Here is a 16,616-nt window from a genome sequence, read left to right on the forward strand (position 1 = left end):
GCCGCTGCTCCGCCGGGGCGTGAGGGGACGGGGCCAGCAGCCCCCGCGGGGCCGGGCGGGCGCGGGGACAAAGCCGGCCGGCGCCGCCCGAGGCTGCCGCCTTCGCTTCGCCCTCGCTTCCCCGGGGCAGGCGCCGGCCTCCCGAGGGGCGGGAGGTGTCGCCCCTCACCCGCGCCGGGGCGCCGCGCCTCCGGCGGCCGCAGTGGCGCTGCCGAGCAGGGCCGGGCGCTGGGCGCCGAGCGCCGGCCGCCCGCCCGCCCGCCCGCACCCCCTCCCCGGCCGGCTGGCTGGCTGGCTGCGCGCACGGCGAACATGGCGGCGGCGGTGGGGCGGGACACTCTACCTGAGCACTGGTCCTACGGCGTCTGCAAGGACGGGCGAGTCTTCTTCATCGAGTAAGGAGGTGCCGGGGGGAAGGGGCGCGGGGGCGGGGGTGGCCCCGCTCCCGCTCGCCCGCCGTCGCTAACAGGTGCATGTTTTCCGCTTCCCTCTCGCAGCGACCTGACCCGCAGCACCACTTGGCTGCACCCGCGCACCGGGGAGCCCGTCAACTCCGGCCACATGATCCGCTCAGGTGGGTGCTGGCCGGGCCGCCCTCCCGCCGGGCACCGCTAACGGTGGCGCCGCGCCCCCTCCTCACCCCCCCGCCCCCCCCCCCCGCGGGCGGTGAGGCGTCTCAGGGGCGCGGGCGAAGTTCTCACCCCTTCCTCCCCGCTTTCTCTCTCTCTCTCTCCCTCCCCGTCCCCTGCAGACCTGCCCCGCGGATGGGAGGAGGGCTTCTCCGAGGAGGGCGCCAGCTACTTCATCGAGTGAGTACTGCCCGGCCCCGGCCCCTGCCCGCCCGCGGGGCCGCCTCAGGCGGAGCGGAGGGCGCCGGGCCTTCCCACCCCGGCTCCCCTCCCCAGCCCGCCGCGTCCGCCGCCTAATTAATGATCAACGTGAGGGAAAGTGACGACGAGGTGTGCGGTGGCGGGGGAAAGTTGGCCGGCGGGATGCGGGCTGTGCAGCGCCGTGCCGCGCCGCGCTGTGCCGCGCCGCGCTCTCCCGGCGGCGGGCAACAGGTCTCCCCCAGCGGCTCCGTTCTTCGCTGGCTGTTTTTGTGCTGGGTCCCCCGCCCTCCTGGTATGCAAAGTGCGGTTTGTGGCAGGTGGAGCGTTGCATTGCCGAGCGCCGGTCATGGATGAAGGTGGATCGTTGTGTTTTGTTTTGGTTTTATATGTTTATTTTAAACGGCTCGTGGCTGTGGATGCGGCACCGGGAAGTTTTGCAAGCGAAAGGCTTTAGGGGTTTCTTCCCAGAGACGGGGCTGAACAGATGAACTTTTGTGGCCACCATCGTGTCTTTTCATGCAGCATATCTTGCTCAGAGAATGGTTAAAAAGTTGAGATGTGCCTCCTTTAAGGCACTTGTATTCCGTGAGATGAAAGCCTGTTGTAGTCAAATCAGGTAATTAACAGACCTTCTTCCAAGCATCGCATGTATAAGGCTTTTACAAATGTAAAAACTGATGTAAAAAGTAGAGATGTAATCAAATCAGTACAACTCAGGTATACCTTGGATATAGGCTTGTGTGTCACTTGTGGTGTCTTTGAATTTTCCATTGGAAATGGATGCATGACAAATGCAATGAAACTAACAGAAAAAGATTGGAAAACACTCATGCTATCTAACTCATCAGTGCTGGGCTGGCATGGTTAAGCCAGGTCATTGAGTACAGTCACCTACAGGTGCTGACAGCTGTGTCACAAATACGTAGTTTTGAAACACTTGCAGAGTGTACCCCAAAACCTTTGACAAACTTGAGTTTTTTAGTTAAGATCAAACTTCAAAACTATACTGGGCCAGATGAAGGAGGAATTGACTGAAGGCATCATAAATACCTCATGTGCTAGGATGTTTGTTAGATAAAATTCCAGATGATCCTAAAATGTCCTTTTTTTTTCCCCTACAAAGGAGAAAAAAAGGCTGTCAACCCTTTTTGGCTGAGCCAGAGAATTCCTTACAGTGTTGGACTGGGCAGTGAGTTTAGCCCTCAACTCGTGAACCAGAGGTAGCAGGAAGGCACTGGAGCAGCCACCCTTTAACTGTGGCCAGTGCCTTGAAAGAAAGGAATAAAAGTTCTGGTTACATAGGAGGCCGATGGAACTCTAAAATAGGATAGCTGTACAGTCTCTAAATGGAATGTAAACAGATCCTTTGCACAGATATATCAACACAAGCTTCTTTCTTCTTCGTAGGAATACATTTATTTGTTTTTCTGTCCTTTCCAGAAGCTTACTAGTATGATTCTAAAACTGCTTGAATTCCTTGTCCCAGCTGCTCTGTTTGGAAGTTCATTCTTGTGTCTTGTTTGTCAGGCAATTACAAAACTTAATTTCTGATCCATTAAATTACAGTTGTGTGCAGTGCATTGTTGTAACTTGTGCTAATAGCATTCTTTATCATGGACCGGAATTGCTGCAGGAAATGAAATGTGGATATGGAATCGAGTGTGTATTTTACAGAGCAATTGGATAAAATCGACCATCTTCAGCCAAGCAAAGTTTTTTAAGCAACAACAGTAATTTTTTGACATAAATCTGTTCAGCTGTACTGCTTCAGACCAAAGATTCACCTGTATCCAGTATCCTCTTCAGCGGTGATACTTCCCCCAGCGCTGCTCTAGCCTCTCTATTTTCAGTTCAGAGGCTTCCTGAGCCAAGTGGAATTTCTCAGGTTTTCTTCCAAGAACTTACTGACCTCTCCTTGTGCTCACATAAACATCAGCATCCTTAGATGAGGATTTTCATACCTCACTGCTTTGTTCATTCCTCCTATGCTGATTCCACGTGATGAGTTCTCAGCTTACAGAAAAGGTTACTGGTCCCTAAATGCATAATTTCACATGTTGTACTACTAAATTCCATTTTCTGGCATTCCAGCTCTCAAAAACCATGAGCTCTCCTGTATAATTACCCAGTCCTCTTCGTACTGGTGACAGTTTTCAGTCTGGTGTCATCCACAGAAATTTCATGAGCACATTGTCCCTCCTTGGCCAATTTGTTGAAGGGTGTCAGGAGGAATGATACAAGTAACCCTTCTCTCTTATGATAATTTCCACTGTTAATGCACCTGTTGTAGTTTTTGCTCTTTGGTCAATTTCTTTATGTATCTTGTAAGTCTTATTTCTATTTTAAATATTATTGAAGTATTTTTTAAAATTAAAATATTACTAAGTAGTATTTCCGTTTAAAATATTTTAATGTATGACACGGTATCAGACATTTTATTTAAATGTGTATAGGCTGACTACACTTACATAACTGATTTCTGGTATTAGAGAAAACATTACATGTGAGCAGTCTTTGACTTCAGCTAATCGTATGTCCATTTACTTCCATGTCTTTATTACTTCCTTCAATACTATGGACAGTCTTGAAGCATCATATAGTAAACCAAAGATCTGTAAGCAGGTCAAGCTTAATTTCAAAACCAGGTAAGCTCTTTTTCCCCTTTCCAGATACCAGGAGTTTGAAAATTTCCAGAACTCCAGTTCTGTTGGATAGAAGCTTTCAAAATCTATGTGCTCTGGTTTATAATGTTTTTTGTGTATCAGTGCTGTGCTATGGTTAAGCAGCTGCCCTTTAGTTTAAGGGGGACATGGTTATTTACTTGAGAAGTTTTTCTGAAATCACATCCCCTCTTAGTCTTGTTTTGCTCCGCTAAATAGGCAGAGTTCTTTGTCCAGCCCTTTAAAAAGGGTGGTCTGTCTGATTATCCTGTAGTTCTTCTCTGCACCTCTTGCGATATGAAGTCATCTTTCCTGCATGTGAGTTAACGGAATTGTATGCTGGAATGAGCTTTTTGAGACACTCAAACAACAAAAGGGCTTTCTTGGCTCTAAAAATTTCCCAGCTTTCTGCATTTTAGGTTGTTTGCCTATTTGGGGAAGACACCCACGCTGACAACACATGTAAATGCTGCCAATTGACTGATACATTCAGATCTTTCTTTTCTGTTACTGCTTTAATTTCCAAGAGTGTAACTTATACTAGGAAGCCATGTGTGAAGCTACATTCCAGTTCTTCCCATTTATGCATGTTCAAGTCTTCCTGGATGATTTTCTCTGTTTTGATTATTCTTGAGGTTTTCTTGGTAGTGGCAAATCCTATTACCACAGTGTTGGCTTTTATGATAAAACCACTAAATGAAACATTAGACACACGATGTACAAACTTTTTCGGGGTTCCATGTAGTAGTTTTGGCAAAATCTGGGTTTTTCTTTTGTGGCTTATTTGCAACTTAAATAGCTTGTCCTAATGAGAAAACGGGATAGCTTTTTATACCATTTTATAGCTTTCCACATACATAGCCTCGGCATCTTTGTTACTCTTGATCAAAGAAAGACATGGCATGATCAGCTATACTCAATCTAGATACCAGTTATGAAAGGCTGCAATTTGGTCATCACTGCTTGTGAACTGTTAGACTTTTTTCATTAATGTGACTTTATTTTCTCTTATCTTCAAGTGACAAAAATGTGTAAAACCAGCAATTTAACTTTTTTCTTAAAACCAAAAAACCCTGAGTGTTCAATTTGGTATGCCAACCTTTGTTCTATTTTAAGAGGAACATCGATTCAGGCGTGGTCGCAGGACTAGATGTTTCTTTGTCTAACAGCATCATGGATGTTGTGTTTTCTGACTTCGAGTGCTGAGGATAGCTCACACCACTCTTTCCCGTCTCTTTTTTTTTGCTTGTTTCCTCTGCTGATGTTTTTGAAATGTGTTTGTTGAGTTTTATGTTAGAAAAGGTTGCAGAATGGTTGTTGCTGCTGAGTGTATGTGGAATTGAATAAGGACTTGCTCTGGTTTGTTTCTGGTAGTTGGGTTGCTGATGTGAAGTGGTAACTGGTTGCAGCGTCTCTTTTTGGGGAAGGAGATTTGACATGCAGCCAAGAGACTGATGGAAAACCAGTGCATGTATGCATTATAATCCACCCTTTTGTTACCTTTTGCTGCTTATCTTTTTCTGATCATCCAAAAGACTGAGGGAAGTTGGAAAGCTGGAATGCTTTTTTTGTTACCTTCTTATAGCTTTGAAAGATTGAGACGGGTATTTGTGTGAAAGGATCCATTCTTCCAGTATTAGATACCTAACCGACTTGTATTAAAGTATGCTAAAAAAAGTGTACTGGTGCTGTAGAGGCTGTTTTAGACCGCTGCGGTAATATTTTACATCTGAAAGGTAGTATTGTATTCAAATTCTAGTCTAAAATTAAGAACAAAAAAGTGGAAATCAGCACTTAGGTATCTGAAGCTTACCCTGTGTTTGTTTGTTTGTTTATTTTTTTTTTTTATGATATCAGTTTTTAGTCCAACTTGGCCTCTTCAGTTAACAGTGGATGTACAAGAAACAAAACTTAATGAAATCACGATTGTTCATAGCAGTAGTCTGTAAACTGCAACTGTTATTCTTTAATTCTTTTATTTAGCTTTTACTGTATGTAGGAAGTACGCATGGTATGTATTTCAAGTATGTGGAAATAGTAAACTAGCGAAGAGCACCAAACTGAAGTCTGCCTTGGTAACTTTGGTTCTCCTGTGCCAAACGTGTATGCTCAGATATCATGTCACTGAACACCATACCAGAGCTCAAATTTACCCAGTGTGGGCTATAGAGGATACCCAATTAATGATTATTTAATCAGAGAAGTCCAAAGGAGAAGAGACCATCTGGATTATTTAGTTTAGTCCTTTCAATTATCTGATAAAATTGTTTTATAATCTCATTAAGAAACTTAATCAACAAGTTTCTTCTGCCCTGCAGAAATTCCTGTCTTCTCCGCTACTCCTAGTAGGATGTTGAAGATTGTTTCTTTTTAGTGGCTGTTTAGGTGAGCTAAAGTACTGCTTACTCTGTGTGTTTTGTGTCCTGCTATAAATGCAAATTACTATTATTTTTTTTCTTGCTCTGTTTACCATGATGGTTATTGCTGTAGAAGCAAAAGATTTTGGAGCACTTAACCACTGTAAGGAGTAGTGATGTCCCTCATGATGACATCTTCGATATAGATGTTCTTTATGGTTCCTGAACTGGTGCTTAGATAAAAGATGTCAAGTAGTGTATAAGTAAGTATATGAACCAAGATGAAACCCACCTGTGAGGAGGTGGCCTGCGGAGTACTTCCCTCTGCCATTGCTGAGTATAACCAGTTTGTGTGGAGTTCCTGAAGTGGAATAAAAATTATGTAGCTGGAACCACATGAGAACTTCACCAACCAAAAGTGAAGATGTTTACACTGTCGCTAGCAAATTTGTGGATAGTCTCTGGCAAAATGAAAGGATGTAAAATGTCATGGAGAGACTTTCAGGGAAGGAAACGTGGACTTGTTCCACGGCAGCGGGTAAAGCTCTAGTTTGGATCAATCTGGAGGCACCACATGAAGTAGTCTGTGGGTTATGACTGGTTACTAGAATTTCATCAGGAGTCGCCCTTGAGGGGACTAGAATTCACTGAGGTAATTTGGGCAGGTGGAAAAGCAGACATGAAATTGAGAGGTGGAAGAGAAGCGCTGGAGTTGGTTTTTGTGCTGCAATCTGAGGGCTGGGAAGCTGTCCCAGCCTGCAGTTCTGCAGGAGCCAGAGGTGGTCTGGAGCGGCCTCTACTGGCTCGCTGGCAGGAAGGGAAAAGCTGCCAGGATGGGAGTGAAGCGGTGTTGGTGCTTTTTGTTCCTATTTTTAATTTCTTGTAAGAAAGCATTCCCGTTTTGGCAGCTTCTATGAGTTTCTCTGTATCTCCTCTCTTGTCCGTTGTTCTCCTGCTCTGAGCGTGATCAGACAGCCTGTTTAATAAAATAAAAGCTGTGAATATTGGGCCTGCTGGGTAGTTACAGTAGCTGTTTCATTCAAGTTGAGGAAATAATTAAGTGTCCTTTTTTGGTGACAGTTAAAATGAGAGATCAATTGTTAAAGAGTGAAATAAACACAGATAGATTTGTACTCGGGCAGAGATTGCTGACAATTGCAGGCAGCAGAAGTACTTTGTAGTTTAGCTCCCAGAAAGCCAGAAGAGGATACATTCATGCTGCCTGAATTTCAGAGTGCCCTCTGGAAGATCAGGCTTGGAGCTCTGCATAAGGCAAATGCCACATGCGGTTTGATTCAGCGATGTACATGAATGAAAAGGAACATTATGGAATGAAGAGGAACATGGTGTGCATTCCTTAGGTGAAGGAGGGGTGTATAAGAGGTGGTGCTGGGTTTTGGTTTTGCCTTTGTATTATTTTTTTTTAGCAAGGCTGCATCAAAAAGTATGCAGCTTGGATTGTGAATCCTTGTTCGCCTTTTTTCCGAAATACAGACTTGCTGGAAAACTGATCACTGACTACCTGAGGAGCAAGGATAACAGATACTTAAAGCGTAGTTTCCATTAACTTGAGATGTTGTTTTGGGTGTTGAAGTCTTCTGAAAATCAAAGTTGTCTGGGAAACAGGGCAACATTCTGTTGTTCTGGTTGGGGTTATATGGCTTCCTTGCATTGTAGCCCAGAAACAAAGGTGTGAATTGGTTCTTCAGAACTGCTAGCATCCGTATTTCATTCAGTATGTAATCTAGCTTCTTTAACATGAATCTGCCAGAAAAACTTCATTCATTCAGCCTCTTTCTTGAAGTATTCCACTTCTGCATTCATGGAATCTCTGTGCAGGTAAACGTGCATATGTTTTAGGAAGCTGCATTTTGCAGCAAGTGTTTCAATATTTCTAAAAGTCTGTTCAAAATGTAAAGATTAAAAATAAATGCAGTTGGACTGTAGGTATTGATATAGTCTTGAAAATAGTTTTCATAATCTTGTATTACATTTCAGACTGCTTTTAGAAGTGTGCAGTATGCCTACCACATCAGATGAGGAAATAGATAAGCTATTCAACACTTCGAATGGTACAGATTAAATGTACTGCTTCAGTATTGTAGTGCTGCATCCCTGCAAAGACCAGCTTGAATAATGTGGTGCCACATTTACTTAATATCTGATTCGATCTGGTATGAGTGTACATTCTGATTTACTGTTAAATCTAATTTGTTTTGTCTTTGCCTCCTAGATGTGCTTTTTAAAAAAGCTTTTTTATGACCTTGGCTTGCGTAATGGTAAAGGATGGGGATAAAACCTCATTTTATTTGTAGTTTGTCTTTTCCTGCAGCATTATTAGGTGGTTTTACAAGGTCTGCTCTGGGATACTGTCTTTAGAAGCAGAACTTTTAATTGAAAAGCAGATTTGTAATTAAAGATGTTAAAATCCAAGAAAAAGCTGGTTAAGAGCCCAACCCTTTTCTTTTTGATTGCCTGCCATGTAGTACTTGGCAAGAACGTCACTGACTTGTCTAGACAGGTACAAAAGCTTGTTACCAATATGTAGTAGGTATGTGCTTTTCTGCCTGAAGTTTTCTGTTTAAACCCTTGTTTTCCGTATTGCTTATCTGTGTCTTTAAAGGATTTATCTTTAGTTTAATAAAAAGTACAACCAAAACCACCAAAACTTTTAAAATGAGATCTGGATACACTGTTGAAACAAAGCATTTGAGTAATAGCTGGATTTTATTTACCATTCTTTGTCAAGTGAGGACTTTTAATACATTTTTATTTACTTCCTAGAGTCCAAATATCCTTTACTAAGTGCAGAGTACTGAGCATTTTGAAAATACATGTCGATTCTGCAACACGCAGGTGACTTTTTTTCGGGGAGCTTTGTATAGACTGACTGTCAAAGATGACTAAACAGAAAAGCTGCTGTTATTTTTTATGTTGTTTCATCTGAAAAAATATAATTATTGGCTTCTTGTAAGCTGCATGTTTGTTTCAAAATGTCATAGTGAATGTTGCCTGTCTGGACCTTAGTAAAGCCTTCGGCACCGTCTCCCACAGCATCTCCTGGAGAAAGCGGCTGCCCACGGCTGGGAGGGGTGTGCTCTGCGCTGGGCTGGAAGCTGGCTGGACACCGAGCCCAGAGCGCGGCGGGGAATGGAGTTACACCCCGCTGGCACCGGGCACAAGCGGCGTCCCCAGGGCTCGGTGCTGGGGCCGGTCCTGCTTAATGCCTTTATCGATGATCTGGGCAAGGGGATCGAGTGCTCCCTCGGTACCTTTGCAGATGACACCAAGTTGGGGGATGTGTTGATCTGCCAGAGGGCAGGCAGGCTCTGCAGGGGGGTCTGGGCAGGCTGGGCCGATGGGCCAAGGCCAATAGTATGGGGTTCAACCAGGAGAAGTGCCAAGTCCTGCACTTCGGTCACAGCAACCCCACACAGCGCTACAGGCTTGGGGCAGAGTGGCTGGGAAGCTGCCTGGTGGGAAAGGACCTGGGGGTGCTGGCTGGTGGCCAGCTGAACATGAATGAGCCCAGGTGGCCAAGAAGGCCAGCAGCATCCTGGCTTGTAACAGAAACAGTGTGGCCAGCAGGACAAGGGAGGCGATCGTGCCTCTCTACTTAATCCTGGGTTCAGTTTTGGGCCCCTCACTCCAGGAGGGACGTAGAGGTGCTGCAGCGTGTCCAGAGACGGGCAACGGAGCTGGGGAAGGGGCAGGAGCACAAGTCCTGTGAGGAGCGGCTGAGGGAACTGGGGGTGTTGAGTCTGGAGAGGAGGAGGCTTGGGGGTACCCTATTGCTCTCTACAGCTACCTGGCAGGGCTGCAGGCAGGTGGGGGTTGGTTTCTCCTCCCAGATAACAAGTGACAGGACAAGAGGGGAGGTTTAGATCGGGTGTTAGGAACAGTTTTTTCACTGAAAGGGTGATCAAGCACTGGAACAGGCTGCCCAGGGAGGGGGAGGAATCGCCATCCATGGAGGTGTTTAGAAAACATAGATGCAGTGCTCAGGGTCGCAGTTTAGGGATGGACTTGGCAGCCCTGGGTTAACAGTTGGACTTGAGAATCTCAAAGGTCTTTTCCAATCTGATTCTATGATAAGGTACGAAAATATGCTAGAAAGACATTCAAACATAATAGCCAGTGTTTGCTGTTCAGGAGCTGTCATATTGATGCAGAGTAGCCCCGGCTTAGAGATTTACAAATAATATGGATTTTTAAACTCTGGTAGTTTCCATGTCCCTTACTGAGCAATTTGAAATGCTGCAAGAATATTATTGGTTTTGCCAGGTCATTCAGAGAATTTCAGTAGAAGTATCTTCAAGTTTTGTATGAGATTTAAATAAACCTTGTACCTGATTGGTTTCTGCACAGCAAGGAAACATTCACTCCTGTATACTGACTACAGCAAGGAATCATAGAATCATTTCGGTTGGAAAAGAGCCTTAAGATCATAGAGTCCAACCATAAAGTGAACACTGCCAAGTCCACCTCTAAACCATGTCCCTAAGTGCCAGTTAAGTTAGATACCTCCAAGGATGGGGAATCAACGACTTTCCTGGGCAGCCTGTTCCAGTGCTTAACAACCCTTTAGGTGAAGAAATTTTTCCTAATATGCGATCTAAACTTTTCCTGGCACAACTTCAGGCTGTTTCCTCTCATCTTGTTGCTTGCTACTTGTTTAGAAGAGGCTAACCCCCACCTTGCTACAACCTCTTTTCAGGTAGTTGTAGAGAGCGATCAGCCACCCCCTGAGCCTCCGTTTCTCCAGGCTAAACACCCCCAGTTCCTTCAGCCACACCTCGTAGAACTCGTTCTCAGGACCCTTCAGCTTCCTTGCTCTTCTTTGGACATGGAAGATGGGGTCTCAGTTGTGACTTTCCCTTGGGATGGCTGCAGAGTTAGTAGCTGAGCTGCAGTTGCAGTGTCTGAGCCAGAGGTTCCCCGGGGGCTTGCTGTGCAGGCAGCCCCCTAGCCCTGCGCCCCACTTGGCAGTGGAGGACCAAGGGGCAGGGTGTGCCACATGCCAGGCCCAGCAGCTAGTCCATGGGGTCGTACTGGGCAGGCAGAATCTGTGCTCATCGTTCCAGTTCTAATGATAATAATAGTAAAATACATGCCCCAAACAGTGGAAGTTTGTGGAAGCAGTGTTTAAACTAAGTTTGCTTAAATAAGATACCCATGGTTAGGAGAAGAGAAGGAAAGATGTGAAATAATTTTGGAAATGTAGGCAAGTAGCAAATTGAAAGCCTTTTCATGTGGATTTTGGATGTGTCTATGTGTTCACAAATTAGAAAAGAGATAAAGCATTTTGAACAGTTGGCAGCATGGACTTGAAAAAGCCAGAAGCAGTGTTCATGTTGGATACTATGGACTGTTTCAAACACAGTTTTGGGGGGATTTACAGTAGCCCCCCACAAATCTACGTCCTCTTGCTGCAACTTCTGCAGCGTCAGTATTGCTTATAAGGAAGCTCACAGTTTTTTATTTTTTTGACTGACCAGATGCAGCAGTCGGCTATCGTGCCTGAAATTCTTGTCCTTTCACTGGTCAAACCTGTGGTTCTGGGACCGTAGGCGTAGCTGGGTGGTGAGGTGCTTGGAAGGCTGGACATAAAGACAAGCAGGCAAGGCTCAAGAAGTGACCGATGGAGCTATATGTATTGGCCATCTCTGGGGAGAATAAATTCTTGAGTGAGCGGTGCACAGGATGTAAAATTTAGTGATGTGGGAGGGTTGGAAAGCATTGGTTTAAACTAGTTGCAAATCAAGTATTAAATGGTGTTGATAAGTAAGATGTGCTGAAGACAGAAACCAAGGAGGCAAATCAAAGTTTCTGTATATGGATAATGTGACTTTTCCCTCACTAGAAAAGTAGCAGTCCGAGAGAAGGGAGCTACAGGAGTCCAATTTTTGTGCAGCTCATCTTTCTCGTTGGATCTAATAGCTCATTGATACTTGAAGGGGTGTCTCTCAAATATAGCAGTTTGAGGGGTGTCTCTGATTACCAGCGTGCTGGTTGTTCCTGTGTCACTGTGGCTGACAGAGAGCAGAAGCTTAAAAAAACTGGTTTGTAGAAGTCGGATTGTGTTGCTTGAAATCTTAAAAAGTAGTAGCTGTAGATTGTGTTTTTAAGTAATGAGTGGTAAGGCTACAAGAAGTTTTGAATTATTGATGTACAGAACAGAGTTTTGTTTGTGTAGGGAGATGAGAAGACTTGCAAATTTATGTTTAGGCTGTCATACAGCTATTTCCTGAGTGGTTCTGTAACTATGATGAGGTACATTGTAAATAGACCTGCTACTTTTATTTTGTTTTTTGTATGTGGGAATAGAAAGGAAGTGAATTTTTATAGGTAATGGTCTGCTAGTCAATAATATGTTTGTTTCCTTTAGAAAGAAAATTTCGGGTTATTTATTTCTGATTAATTTTAAGATTTCTGTAATTAGAAGCACAATAAGAGATTCTATTAATGAGCTGGATAAACTGTGGTAATTCCAAATGAGTTAAAGCAGATGGAGTCAGTTTAAGAGTAGTTCAGCGTCAATAGTTTTGTTTTCCCTAGAATGATATATTAACTTTATTTCCTTTCATCTCATCTTCCAGGAATTCCATTAATGATAACATGTTTTCTGCTGTTACCAAGTCTGTATAATCGTTTTGGGTGAAACTGAATTAGAGAAACATGCTGAAAATGCTGTTCTGGGTGAATTCTGGCATTTGTAAAACATGTAGGTGAAAATATAAAATAAATTGAGCATGATTGTATGTTCAGTTGATTTAGCAAAGTTCTTAAGTATTCTGTCACAAGGTTTCTTGGTTCTGCAATAGTACAGAAATCTCAGAGATCGTTGTCCTCTGCAAATATATTAAAAATTCTACTGTATTATTCAGTTCTGTGTTTTATTCGGCTCAGCAGCTTCCATGCCAATTAATTTGACATTCCATTTATTTTGGCTACTGAAGTTTGTACTGAAAATGCTAAATTGCAGTATGAGACTTCTGTACCAGGGAGTTGAGTAGAAATATGAGGGAGGTATGAATTCAGAGTGCTATGGTCTGTGAAGAGTGCCCATGTGAAAAATCAGAGTGGAGGAGTAGTGTTAGCAAAGCCCTAATGTTCTTAGTTGATTTGAAGGTAGCATGCTTGTTTCACAGTTGCGTTGTGACTTTCTTCAGTCTTGAGCTCTATTTCAAAAGCTATGAAAAATGTTTAGGAAACATCTGAACCTGCCATTTAGGAATGGATTATTGTAAGAAAAACCAGCCGTCCTGGAAGCTTTTAACAATTTGTGAGGCAAAGAAAACAATTTTGGTCTAATAATCAAAAAAATTACTTTTTGCGGGGAAGCAGAGAGAAGTTGGCATTAGCTGGAGAGTCAGTAGAAGTTACTGTTAGTTGAACTGCTGTCTTCAAGAACAAAATTACTTCTATTTATGAATTATACGCTGCTTGACCATTGAAGTACTTTTGCTTACTTGTAGTTGTTTTTATAATGTTCTGGATTTTTCTGAATTTGCTGTATTAAAGCCTTCAGTAGATATTTCGTGCTGCACCAGTGTTTCCAGGAATTAATGTTTGGTGACCTCGAGCAGAGGTCACAAAGCAACTTAAATTTGGACAGTAAATATGTGGGTCCCACTCACATTTCACGTCTGAAGTTAGCTATAATAAAATGTCTCTTATTAGTACGTGATAAAAATGGATTTTTTAAAATTTCATTATAAACTTTTTTATGAGTGCTTCAGATAATTTTAAATAGTAAATCTTGATTTCATTTTCTATTTTCAAGCTTGTTTTAATCTAGAACCATGTAAATTTGTTCTTCCATTCCTAGCAAGTCATAAATGCAGAAAGAAAAAGGAGCTTAAGTGTGTTCCTGGTAGTTTTTCTTCACTTCTGATGTAACTGTTGACTGAATTAGTTGAATAAGAGGAAATATTTTCTCTGTGCCTGCCCAGAAGCTAAAACATTAAACTTCTGGAAGTAGTTTAGATGCACAAGAATCACTTTATCACCATATATTATAGGCAGATTAAATTAACAAGGGTGATGTTAAAATAATGGAGTTTCTGATATGATAGGAAAGGTTGTGTCAAATTGCATTTATGTTAAAATACGTTTATAATGATGTGGCTAACGGCTTCCCCCCTTCCCCTGTAAAAAGTATTCTTGAAGCTCAAGCAGGGCAAAGACTGTCTAGTGAAAGCTTTTTTTGTATCTCATGCTGGATACATAAATTTGAGAGGCAAGCGCTTGCCATCTTCATAAAACAACGTTATAAATGTGCTGCTTCTTGAGGCAAATGGCTTTGAGAAAATATTTTTTGTATTGGATATTTTTCTTGATGCTAGGAAAAAAAAAAGTTCTATCTCTTTTTCAAAAGCTTTGGAAAATGGTAGGAGCAGTTCTGTCATAAGTCTTTCCTGGAATTTATGCAGTTTCAGCTGTTAAAAGGTCATTCAGAGATTTGCAGTACATTTTAGGTTGTAGAGGTGGTTCTGTTAATTTTCCTTCATTTTTAAAGCGTGGACCTTTACCGTTGATTGGGGTAAAGACTCTTCACTAGCTTGATATTCAAATAGACTAGGGTAACTCCTACAGTGAAGTTTTAAATTTATTTTTTGACCTTTTAAGGTGGCTAATCATGAGGATGGCTACTGTCTTGTGACAGGTCTAACAATTAGAGGAAGGAGTTTGTGCTTAATCTGAAATAGGGCAGGAGAGGAATGTCCTTTAAAGCTTTCTAGCTCTTAGATTGATGCTCCCACCCCACCCCCCACAATGTTGAAAACAGTTTCTACAGGGCATGAAAAACAGGTTTTAGAGATGTTGTGTTTTGGAAAGCAGCGATTTGAGTGCTTGGAAGAAAGGCAGACCAACCCACTCAAATGGGCTACTGCATAGGATGTAATTAATCATAATGTGGATTTTAAATTTTTTTTTTTTGTATGGGCTTCTCCTGTAGATTGCCTGCTAAAGAAGCTTATCTTAAATGTCACAGCTGCCTTTTTAAGGTTGACTTGTATAAGGATATCCTGTATCGTACATTGTCTTAATTGCTCAGAGTAGGTACAAACAGCTAAGGGATCTACAGCAGCTGAATGACCTGCCTTCCTTACACAACTGATACTATGATGGTGTAGATACTGTAACCGATGGGAAGTGCCCCCAGTTTCAAGAAAACTGAGATACCTGTGACCTGCGTAATCAGTACCATTTGTTTAAACACGCATACAGTGAAGTGAATTTGTAAATGACAGACCTTCTTAGCATTCAGCTGCTCAAGGATTATGAGGAGTTGTTTCCTGTAGAGGTTGGGAAATGGAGTTAACCTGCCTGAATGGGTAGGCTGGTGCTCTGGAGAGGAGGCTTGCTGAGTCAGGGTGGGTGGGTACACAGACTTAGAATTTCCTTCCAGAGTCAGAAGACAGAGACCAAGAGAGCTGCAGACGTACTGGGACAGCACTCAGGTTAGTGATCTGGGCTAGATGATGGAGAGAGGAATTTTTGTTATAATACGCCTGATATGCCTGAGGAAGGCTGGTTGAGGAGGAAGCCTCACAAGGCTGTGTACTACTCATCGGAGACTTGTCTTCCAGTCTTAGGTGTGGCTTGACAGCTGTTCTAAGGTAATAAGGAAACTTAGTGATTTCTTTTTCTCTTCTTTCCCAAGCCATACCGCTCCTTTTATATGGGTGTATACACATACACATGTTTTTCTTATATTCTGCAGGCAGTGGAGGACAACATACAACTGTGTGAAAGCTTTGATAGGTTGGGATCTTGACCAGGTAACTCGTTTTGTAGATCTTCCTAAGGCTTGGTTTTACCCCGTCTCTGAGAGTTAATTTTTCCTTTTAGGTAGCAAGACCAGGATGTAGAAAATAAGACAGAGGCCGGGATAACTCTGTAAGGAAATACTGATTTATTGGTTTGAAAAGGGATGAAAAACTTGGTTGTACTTGGAAAGGGCTGTCTGATTGTTAGTGGAAGGACGCAGCTTAATGACTCTTGATTCTCTTGTTTTTGAGAATCTTTACTGGAAATGCTGCGTGAGCAAAATGATCAAAAATCTCTTAAATCCTACTGATTTCCCATGTTGTCATGCTGGGTTGGCAAACTGTCAGCATAATCCTGTGTGGTTTCTGAACTGTCTGAGTAGCTTTGCAGCATGGCTAACAGGGCTTTGTCCCGAGGAATCTGCTCTTATGTTCAGTGTCAGTGATGTGTGTGTTTCCATGACCATCGCGTAGTGTTCTGTAGTCTGGGGGGCCCAGACTGCTACAAAAATATGGGCTGCAAATATGTGCATCTGATTCCTCACAGGAAGACTTGCATCTCAGCTACGTACAAATGAAGTGTAGAGAAAAAGCTGAGTGACGCTGGTCAAAAAGGATTTATTTTTAAAGTTTGCATCTGTGCTCTTACAGATGAAATGACACAGTGATTTCACTAAGGATTAAATGATAACTTCATTTTAAAAGGCATTGTTTTTATAACAGGTATTTTGAAAATATTTCTTGGAACTAGAAACTGCAATTGAAAACTTTGAAATTGCCTTTGTATAAACCAAACGGATGGTTACTGTCTGAAAAGAAAAAGTTTCAGATACTCAAATAAGTAAAACATTTTGTTATTTTCTAAGGTTGTCTGAGTATTCCAACTGAAATTTTGGGCTTGACTGAGGCTTTTTATAACAGGTTGTGAAAATGTTGTGTGGGGTTTTTTTTCTAGATTTGAATTATTGCACTGAGGTAAAAATACTGGTTGAA

The 16,616-nt window shown here is 42.8% G+C and overlaps 1 protein-coding gene across 5 annotated transcripts in view; it reads left to right on the plus strand.

Annotated features, from left to right (window-relative positions):
- The first annotated feature begins 266 nt into the window (after positions 1-266).
- Positions 267-16,616, plus strand: part of PLEKHA7 (pleckstrin homology domain containing A7) — a 159,076-nt gene continuing 142,726 nt past the window's right edge. For 2 of the 5 annotated variants that reach the window (XM_037402505.1, XM_037402508.1), the window contains exons 1-3: positions 268-395; positions 498-574; positions 752-809. In XM_037402505.1, coding sequence (XP_037258402.1) covers positions 313-395; positions 498-574; positions 752-809 — 218 coding nt within the window. In that variant the 5' untranslated portion in view covers positions 268-312. Of the gene's footprint in view, positions 396-497; positions 575-751; positions 810-931; positions 1,187-16,616 lie in introns of those variants that run through there. The other 3 variants (XM_037402506.1, XM_037402507.1, XM_037402512.1) reach the window with 3 other exon arrangements.

Source organism: Falco rusticolus, chromosome 10 (assembly GCF_015220075.1).
Source record: "Falco rusticolus isolate bFalRus1 chromosome 10, bFalRus1.pri, whole genome shotgun sequence".
NCBI classification, from domain to species: Eukaryota; Metazoa; Chordata; class Aves; order Falconiformes; family Falconidae; genus Falco; species Falco rusticolus.